This window comes from Myotis davidii, unplaced genomic scaffold (genome assembly GCF_000327345.1).
Source record: "Myotis davidii unplaced genomic scaffold, ASM32734v1 scaffold243, whole genome shotgun sequence".
Classification (NCBI taxonomy): domain Eukaryota; kingdom Metazoa; phylum Chordata; class Mammalia; order Chiroptera; family Vespertilionidae; genus Myotis; species Myotis davidii.
The window spans coordinates 1355342-1366043 of record NW_006295183.1 but is presented as its reverse complement, the minus strand read 5'-3'; the positions used below and the strand labels follow the sequence as shown (position 1 = coordinate 1366043).

Genomic DNA, 10702 nt, shown 5'->3' with positions numbered 1-10702 from the left:
AAATTAAAATGTTAAAATCAAATCTGATATTGTTTTACCTTTTATTTGGTGTGTGGAAGGTGTGCAGAAGAGGGGGTAGTCTTATACGGCGAGTATGTAACAAACTCTGTATTTTGAGTGGAAATGTTAGGGGGTCGTCTTATACGCCCAGTCGTCTTATACGCCGGCAAATACGGTAATTTAAATTGTTCTTTTTCCTCTTAGATGTGGAGAGATATTGGCTGAAAACATTTTAGTTGCAAACTTTTCTTATGTGCTACTGTCTTATTTATCTAGCACTTGGATTTTCAAACATATTTTGACCCCAAACTATGATTTTTGTCATTGCAGGCAAGAAGACAACAAGACCCTAGTCCTGGTTCCACTTTAGGTGGTGATGACTTCAAACTTCGTTAATTAGTAGCACAGCAGATGTGCTCCCCAAATCTTTCCACGTACATTGTTTCTAGTCGACAAAAATAATTGATTAAAAGACCAGAAACTGTGATAACTGGAGGTACTACATACAGCCTATCTCTCAACCTTAGGCAGTAACAAGACATCACAAACTGCCATGGTTTTGCACTATGATTATAATACCTGCATTTCTAATTTTGTATGCATGTAGCCAATAATGAATTTACATTTTTTCTATGCAAACTTACCTTGTTGGCATTATTTTAGTGAGTTGAAACTATCTACTTGTAAAGCTCTTATTTGTCCTCCATTTTAATTTAAGAGTTCATGTCATTTAAAAACAAGTCAATAAATTTAAATTTTTATCAGAGGGTTTTATCCCTAATCAGTTACTCTAATTTTGTTTCCCTTTTTTGTGTGATTTTAGATGTGTTGGTTATACAGCTGCATTTTATTTTAGCTAGGTATTCTTGTTTTTTTGTTTTGTTTCCCCCATTTTCTTTTGTGTTTTTATTGTCTATGGCATTTTAAAACTGCTGATGTGTTTGCATTATTTACAAGCTAAAACCCTAGTAGCATAGAGCTGTCTGCCACAGCCTTCTAACAAAGTTTACAGTTAAAGTTGCAGTATCCTTTTAAATGTTGATAATCAGCTCCTTTTCTTTCCTTATTAAATATAAAAATTTTTAATTGGCATTGACTCTAATCTTCCCCAGATCTATTTTAGATTCTGTTCTATAATCATGAGTTTGTGTGGAGATATTCTCCTTAATGATAATATTCTACTGAAATGCCTAAAGAAGTCGCAGGCTGGCTTCTGTTTTATTCAGGGATTTTCTTTTTTTTTAAGTCAATCAGAAAAGGGATACTGGAGCTTCTTCATGTATGTAACAGCATATTAAACTGGAGACAGTGATGAATCAGCTACAAAGGTAATATTGTATTGAAATCATGTTTAAGATAGCTGCTTTTATGTGTATTTTATAATGCATGCTTTTGTAAAAACAATGCTGGGTGATAAAAGATTAGTGTTAGAGAGAAAATGTTCATCTGTGCAGAGGATACATTTTCTTCCATTAATTATTATGGGGGAAAATTCACAGGTTATATATATGGTATTTTCCAAAAGGACTATTAATAGAACCTTTTGAGATGAATTAGTATGGGAATATTTTTTAAATAGGCTCACTGTCAAATTGAATGCAACTTGTTTTTGTTTTTTTGTTTTGTTTTTAATACAAGACTGGAAAAAAGTGCTAAGTCATTTGGCACCTCCTTACAAATATTTTTCATGGTCACAGTCATTAAATGTTACTGCGTTTCTGAATTTTTTTGCAAAAATGTATTTTATCATGATAGAATGGCATTATTTTAAAGAATTTGAAAAACTGACATGGTCAGTTCAGAAAATGAACTGAATTCCGAATAAGGTCATTGCATTTAAAACACATATATACTTGATTGATGAGGGAGGTATGACTTTCATTGTACATAGGTCTTATAATTCATAAACATATCCAGTATCTCAGAATAAAAATGTTCGTTATATATTTGAAGTCATGCATGGTAAGGAGTGTGTTTAAATTGTTATAAACAATAATACATCATAAAAGACCATGCTGATCTTGTGTAACTAAGTACTATGAATGAATTTGGTTGTTATTTGGTGTTATACAGCTCACATGTTTACACACTCAGTGCCCTAATTTCCCCTGAGGGAATCGCCTTTTAAGTGGTCCTTACAGTGGTGGTTTAAGGTTACTTTATCACAGAGCTCCTTGGTTTTTGACTTCTGCACTTAAATTTTTTTTAGTAACCATGATGATGATGGTACATTTTTCTCTATTGCTTTTAGTCCACCAGTAACTATGATCAAATCTATTAAGTGTTCATGTTGCCATTGTTCTGTAAATACTGAATTTTTCCTGTCATTTAGCATTGTGCTGCTTTCGTCTGTCTTAATGCTGGCATTAAGATCATGATCCCCTTTTCTCCGATAGTGCAAGCTTTGAAAGCTACTTTTATTAAGTTATTGATGCAATCTGATATTTTTTCAAAACCTATATTTAAACAAAGTTACACCATTGCATCATCTTTTTAAAATTCATCTCCATTAAAACTTGCCTTAACCTACCAGATTGCTTTTGCCACTATTAGCCATACTGTGTGTTTGTATGTTTAATTTACTTTCACAATAAAGTTCTGTGTAGTGAAAACAAGGTATTGGGTCTTTATTGGACATAATCCAACAGTTTCTTTTCTAGTGTTCATTATGACACAAAAATTGATTCTGTTACTCTGAACTGTTCTTTCATCCTGTTTTATAACCTTAAAAAAATGACAACAGTGGCATCTAGTGGTATTTCTCCAACCTAATTTCAAAGAAAACGTTTAATATAAATATCACAAAGAATACTAATTTCCTAATGTATATTGTGGTTTTCAAAAGTCTGGCTTAATTTACCCATCCAATGAGATATGACTATAAAGTAGTGATGTCATTTTGGAGGGGAGGAAGAATATTAAAAATTACATATTCAAATTAGTACTATCTTTCAAGCTAGTCCCTGAAAATTAAGCCTTTCATTTTAGAAGCAATCCTTAAGCTTGGTCCATATGCAAATATTTACTTATTCACCACCAGACTTAACTGTAAATGACAGGTACTTTTAAATGCTGAATTGGAACCATTAAGCAACATTTCAAAGAATAAGATCCATACTCTGAGGGTTAATTTCAAAAGTTGTTACATCAGGTATTCAAGATATGCTCATTTGGGGCCGCTTGGGAAGAGTACTATCAACATGATTATGCTTCATTTGGCAATGAGCTTTTTCAAACCATAAGCCATTGTATGAATTTTCCATTTCTGCATAACACATTGCCCTAAAACTTAGCATAAAACAAGAAACATCATTTTACAGATTCTGTGGGTCAGAAATTGAAGAAGCTTAAGTTCAGTGGTCTGGTCAGAGGTCTCTCTCGAGGTTAGAGGCAAATTGTCAGTCTGGACTTAGTCATCTTAAAACTTGGCTATGGCTAAAGAATTCCCTTCCAAGCCCACTCAGTTGGTCATTGACTGGCCTCAGCTTCTCACAGACCATTGGATGAAAAAGCCCTTAATTCCTAGCTAGGTGTTGGGATGGAGACCTCCTCCACATGGGTGTCTCCATAGGGCAGCTCACAGCTTAGCAGCTGGCTTCTCCAGAGCTAGTGACCCAAGAAAAAGTGCATGCCCGTGATGAAAGCCAGTCTTTTTAATAACCTATTCTTTGTGTTGCCATAGTCTGTATGTTAGAAGTGAGTCACTGGGTCAGGCCCACTCAATTGGAGGAATAGTAAGCTTCATCTCAGAAGAAAGGCATGTCAAAGAGTTTGTGGATGCATTTTTAAAACCACCACAGCCATATTGCCACATCTATGTGTATATGCAAGACAACATGGATGTTTTGATCTTCCAAACATCTTTAGAGATAAGATTTCATTCTTTTGCAGGCAGATTTCAAGGCATGATTCCCCCCAGATCGCATCAATTTCCTTTCTTGCCCCACATCTTTCAAAAATCTTTCAAGGCTAGAAAATTACAGTTGTAGGATGGCATCATGAGTGGAAGTTGGCAGTTTGGTTTAAATATAGGATACTCAGATAACTAAGTCACTATATTAGTCAGCTGGCAACTTTTAGTTAGAATAACTTCAGCAACTTGAGAGTTAAGGGGTTTATTGGGCTTATTCAGATTTCAGAAACATTGGGAAATATGAGTAGGTAAAATGGAGGGAAATTTTTTTTAATATGTTTTTATTGATTTGGAAGAGTGAGGGAGATAGAAAACATGGATGAGAGAAAAATACATCCATTGGCTGTCTCCTGGCATGCTTCCTGCTGGGGATGGAGCCTGAAACCTGGGCATGTGCTATGACCTGTGCATGAGTTGACACTCAACTGCTGAGCCATATCAACCGGGCAGAAATTTTTATTAGAGAAGATAATCTGAATCTATGATGTCCAATTTGGTAGGTACTAGCCACATGTGGCTATTGAGCATTTGAAATATGGCTAGTTGAATTTTTTATATTTAAATTTTAAAACTCAAGTGTTAAATCTTTTCCTGTTAAACAAAACTTTATTTTAGGAGGATTACATTTCACTTTAGTCTTTGAAAATTTAGTGTCTGAGTTGAGATGCACTGCTAGTGTAAAATATCAAATAGCAAAGATCTATTACCCCCAAAAAGGAATATAGGAAATTTCACTATTTATTTATTTATTTATTTTGTTAATCCTCACCTAATGATATTTTTCCATTGATTTTTAGAGAGAATGGAAGAGAGAAGGAGAGACGGAGAGAAACATCGATGTGAGAGAAACACATCAATTGGTTGCCTCTTGCAGGAGCCCTGACCAGGGCCCCGGGCCAGGGAGGGGCCTGCAACCAAGGTACATGCCCTTGATTGGAATCGAATCCGGGACCCTTTGGTCCACAGACTGATCCTCTATCCACTGAGCCAAACCAGCTAGGGCTCTTTTTTTATTTTGATTACATATAAATATTTTTGTATACTGAGTTATATTGATATTTGATATATTGAGTCTGATCCTCTATCCACTGAGCCAAACCAGCTAGGGCTCTTTTTTTATTTTGATTACATATAAATATTTTTGTATACTGAGTTATATTGATATTTGATATATTGAGTCTGATCCTCTATCCACTGAGCCAAACCAGCTAGGGCTCTTTTTTTATTTTGATTACATATAAATATTTTTGTATACTGAGTTATATTGATATTTGATATATTGAGTTAAACTATTTAAATTTTATCTTTAATAAGACTACTAGAAAATTTTTAATTACATATATTAGCTCACATCAATATTAAGATTTTTAAGTGGGCAAAGTATATAGATCATACAATCAAAAGGGAAAATAAGTTTTAAAGACTGAGGCTTACTATTACTGGGTTTTGTTTTGTTAATCCTTACCCAAGGATATTTTTTCCATTGATTTTTTTTAGGGAGGGGGAGGAGGAGGAGAGAAAGAGAGAAACATCAATTAGTTGCCTCCTGCATACATCTCTACGAGGCCCTAGGGATCAAACCTGCAACCCAGTATGTGCCTTTGATCAGGAATTGAACCTACAACCCTTAGTGCACCAGCCTGTGCTCTAACCACTGGACACACCAGTCAGGGCTATTACTGGTTTGTTTTTTAAGATTAAAACAAGCCCTAGCCGGTTTGGCTCACTGGATAGAGAGTCAACCCGCAGACTGAAGGGTCCCAGGTTCAATTCCGGTCAAGGGCACATGCCGGGATTTTAGGCTTGAGCCCCAGTAAGGGATGTGCAGGAGGCAGCCAATCAATGACTCCCTCTCATCATTGATGTTTCTATCTATCCCTCTCCCGTCCTCTCTGAAATTAATAAAATATATGTATATATAAAATTATTCTCATTGATGTTTCTTTATCTTCCTCTTTGAAATCAATAAAAATATTAAAATATTATTTTACCCCCTAGGATCATTTGGGGGAGTATATATTCATTACCCAAAATAGACTGGTTTCTGCCCTCAGGGTACATCTAACCTGGTCTGGGTGGTCAAAAAAGGCTTTCTTGAGACATTTAAGTTGAAATCTGAAGGATGGTAGACACTATGCCACCAAAGATAAGCTGACAAAAGTATTATAGGAAGCCAGGCCAAAAGCATGGCAAATTTGAGAAACTAAGCAGTTGAGTATGACTAGAACATGGAATGGAGGGGCTGTAGCATGAGATGAGTCTGAAAGGGTCTGCAGAGGCCAGCATGAGAGTCCTATGCAGTCCTGGGTGGACCTTCCCAGCCATGTTAAACTGGACTTTCCAAGGGCAAACTCAAAGCCATTGATGGGTTGAGTTTGAGGGAATGAGTACTTGATATAAAGCTGGTGGTGGTGTTTGATTGGAAAGAAAAAACTAGCAGAAAGTCCCATGGATCATATGGTCACCCAGTAGATTAAGGGTAGCTTAGTGAGCGTTGGAAACATTTCAGACCTGAGAAGCAAGTACAGGAGGCATAATTGACAATTTTCCCAGTTTTTCTTACCATGATAAACTGGCTGTATTGCCTTAACACTCCTAAATTTTTACTGGCTTAAAGACTTACCTCTTACTTGCTAAATACCCATCAGTGGTTGAACTAAGCCAGGGGTGGGCAAACTTTTTGACTCGAGGGCCACAATGGGTTCTTAAATTGGACTGGAGGGCCGGAACAAAAGCATGGATGGACTGTTTGTGTGAACTAATATAAATTCAAAGTAAACACCATTACATAAAAGGGTACGGTCTTTTTTTTTCCAATAGTTTTATTCATTTCAAATGGGCCAGATCCTGCCCGCGGGCCGTAGTTTGCCCACGGCTGAGACAGAGCAATCACTAGGGTATTGCCAACCATGTTACAAAATCAAGAAGATAGTATAATGAAAAAGGCACTGGCTTTTGTTTTGTGTTTTTTTTTAATCCTCACCCAGGATATTTTTTCCTGATTGTTAGCACTTAAGGGTTTTTTCCATTGATTTTTAGAGAGAATGGAAGGGAGGGAGAAAGAGAGAGAAACCAATGTCTCTCTCACACATCAATTGGTTGCCTCCCATACATGCCCCTATTGGTTTGAAACTGCAACCCAGATACATGCCCTTTACCAGGAATCCAACCCAAAACCATTGGTGCCCTAACCATTTTACAACACCCGTCAGTGCAGGGCACTGGCTTTTAAAACCTGAAATTGGCCCTAACTGGTTTGTCTCAGTGGATAGAGCGTCGGCCTGTGGACTGAAAGGTCCCAGGTTTTATTCCAGTCAAGGGCATGTACCTTGGTTGCTGGCACATCACCAGTTGGGGGTGTGCAGGAGGCAGCCAGTTGATGTTTCTCATCAATGTTTCTCTCTATCCCTCTCCCTTCGTCTCTGTAAAAAATCAATAAAATATATTTTTAAAAAAACCTGAAATTGACACACATGACTTCTGTTTACATTCTATTGGACCTAGAAAGTTACAAGGCTAACTTCACCTGGACAGGGAACTGCTGCAATCCTACCTTTTGCCCAAAAAAGTCAAAATATTTGTGAATAGCTGTAATGATTATCACAGGCCACTCTTTTTTTTTACCCTTAGGATGTCTGGGGTGGGATCAACTACTCTGTTGTGTTTTTTTGTTCGTTTGTTTGTTTTGTTTTAAATTTTAAGACTTTTAATATGCACACCACAGGCCACCCTTTCAATTATTAAATAAGTTTTCCTTTCCTCAAGAAAATACATTTACCTTGGGAGATAACCTCAAAGTCCCAGCTAGTCAGGCCTTGAGCTAAAATTCTAAAATATTGGTTATCTGCCTTCTATACAGCCAGTATACAGTGGTGAAATAGGGACAGGAAAACTGCAGGAAACACTTTCATTCAAAAAGGGAAGGATAAAGTCACTGGTCTAACAAATATGCAATGTCATTGGAGCAACTGTCTGAGGGCCCTCTGCCCTAAGAGAGGGAAGTTTTTTTTGAAAGGCCTATAGGGAGGGGCTCTCCAATCCATTGTTTTTCATGACGCTTCACCCCATCTCTGATTTGCTGATGCAGTTACCTTTTATTTCTTCTTTCAAACTGGCTTTTTTTTTTTTAACCTTGACAAATGCAACCAATAGTAACCATGGTACTAAGATTCTATTTTCGCTGAAACCTTTTCAGTCCGCAGGCTGACGCTCTATCCACTGAGCCAAACCGGTTTCGGCAATAAAATATATTTAAAAAAAAAATACTTAAAAAAATATTCTATTTTCTAAGCTTTTTACTGAGGGCTTCAAACTTAGTACATTTCCTGCCTTCTGAGTTATCACAAGGGACAGTTTTAACAGAAGTATTCTAATCCTCCCAGACTGCAACATGAGTTCCCCCAGGCTCTTTCCTGTCTGAGTAACAACTTGTGTTTTGATTCTTGACTCCTTTTTTCCCTCAATTCCTATATATCCAATCTGTAGATCCTGCCAATGAATTACATCAATTCTGTCACTATTAGATTTTTTAAAATTTTGTTACACACAAAGCATTTTGCCTGTAAATGCAGTCCTCCTAACACATCTTTGAGATATTTCACAGGTAAAGAAACAAAGGCATAGAGGAGTGAAACAACTTGCTCAAGGCACAAAACGATTAAATGGCAGAACTGGGATTAAAATTCCTGGTTCATATATTTAAACCAACCATACTCTGACCTGAACCAGTCCCTGGATTTTTTTGGGCGGGGGGGCCGGGAGGGGGGCGCGGGCTTGGACTGCCATGATGAATACCTGTACTTCCTGAATACACTCTTATCAGTGCACCAGCAGGCAGTTCAATATCTGTTTTGTAAAATATATATTTTTATTGATTTCAGAAAGGAAGAGAAAGGGAGGGAAAAAGAGAAACATCAGTGGTGAGACAGAATTATCAGGTCAGCTGCCTTCTGCATGCCCCCTACTGGAGATTGAGCCTGCAAACCAGGCATATGCCCTGATCCCTGACCAGGAATTAAACCATGACCCCCTGGTTCATAGGTCTATGCTCTATGCTCAACCATTGAACCACACCAGCCAGGCAACCTGAGAAGTTTTTTTTTTCAGGTCTTAGCATGCCATCTAGGCCAACTGCCCAACTACAGTGGGGCTTTGACTTACGAGTGTCCCGACTAACGAGTTTTTCGAGATACAAGCCAACGGCCAATTTTTTGCTTTGAGTTGCGAGCTAAAATTCGGGTTATGAGCCAGCTTCAGATACCCCACCGCTAGTTGGCGCAGCAAACATCACAGTGAACGCCACAACATCAGCCCAGCATCACGTTTCTCACTTGGTCACTTTTTGATTTGACATACGAGTAATTTGAGTTACAAGCTCCGTCACGGAATGAATTAAACTCATAAGTCAAGACCCCACTGTATTTCTTTTCTTTTTTTTAAAATATATTTTATTGATTTTTTACAGAGAAGAAGGGAGAGGGACAGAGAGTCAGAAACATCGATGAGAGAGAAACATGGATTGGCTGCCTTCTGCACGCCCCGCAGTGGGGATGTGCCCACAACCAAGGTACATGCCCTTGACCGGAATCGAACCTGGGACCCTTGAGTTCGCAGGCTGACGCTCTATCCACTGAGCCAAACCGGTTCGGCCCCACTGTATTTCTAAACACATCTTGAATGCTTGTCATGTGCCCCTAATCCCTGACCCTGTCATACTCCCAATATTACCAGAAAGGGAACCTGGCACTGAACGGGTCTGCCTAGGGTCAGCTGGTAGTATGTGGGTTCTTGACTTTGTGCAGGAAAAATTTCACAACGTGAGGCCAGGTGAATTTTAGAGGACGTTTATTAAAGCTGGGGACAGTGAAACAAGAAAGGGCTGGGGAAATGAACCTAGGCTAGTCTGCTTTGGCTCACTAAGAAGTCAGAGAAAAGGGGGCGTTTCTGGGATGAACTACTACTGTTCATTATTGTCCTGGTTACAAGCCTCCTGGGCTCCCTTAGAGTTTAGGAGATGCCTGCCTGTGGGGGAAGAAAGGGAGGGGAGGTGTAGGCGTGCTCCTGGGAAGGAGAGCACACTAGACCAGTGATGGCCAACCTTTTGAGCTCGGCGTGTCAAAACTTTGAAAAACCCTAACTTAACTCTGGTACCGTGTCACATATAGAAATATATATATTTTTTATATTTACAACCATAGTAAAAAAAAGATTTATATTTTTGATATTTATTTTATATATTTAAATGCCATTTAACAAAAAAAATCAACCAAAAATATAAAAATTAATAATAAAAACAATGATAATCAAATGGTACGAAAACTAGAAATTAGTGACTTTTTTGGTGCTGAAGTTTGTCTGCTAATTCTTCGATTGCAGGTTCATACGTGGTGCACTTTAAGGCCAAGCAAGCGCCACTAACTTCATCTGTTAGTCGGTTTCTTTTGTTCGTTTTAATATTATTTAATGCTGAGAACAAAGTCTCACAAAAATATGTTGATGAAAAAATTGTTAGCAAAGCCATCGCTAGATTTTTTATGTCGCTAAAAGTGTCAGGTACTCTGTTCCAAGCACTCAAAATTTCTGGTTCTTAGTTGCACTCTTCTTCATTATTTAAACAATTTTGTTCCAGATTTTCAAGTTTCGACCTTAAGTCGACAAACACATGAGTCCAAATGCTACCTTGAAAATCTGCAAGTTGCATCTCTAAATCGTCAATTTGCATCCATTGGAAATCCTTTAATTCCAAAGTACTGTAAACAATTACATCCGGTTACTTAATTATTTTAATGC

The 10702-nt window shown here is 37.7% G+C and overlaps 1 protein-coding gene across 1 annotated transcript in view; it reads left to right on the top strand.

Moving 5' to 3' along the window:
• The window catches only part of CBFB (core-binding factor, beta subunit), a 55946-nt gene extending 53334 nt beyond the window's left edge, over positions 1 to 2612 (top strand). The window contains exon 6 of the mRNA XM_015567818.1: positions 331 to 2612. Coding sequence (XP_015423304.1) covers positions 331 to 353 — 23 coding nt within the window. The 3' untranslated portion in view covers positions 354 to 2612. The remainder of the gene's footprint in view (positions 1 to 330) is intronic.
• Positions 2613 to 10702: the final 8090 nt, after the last annotated feature.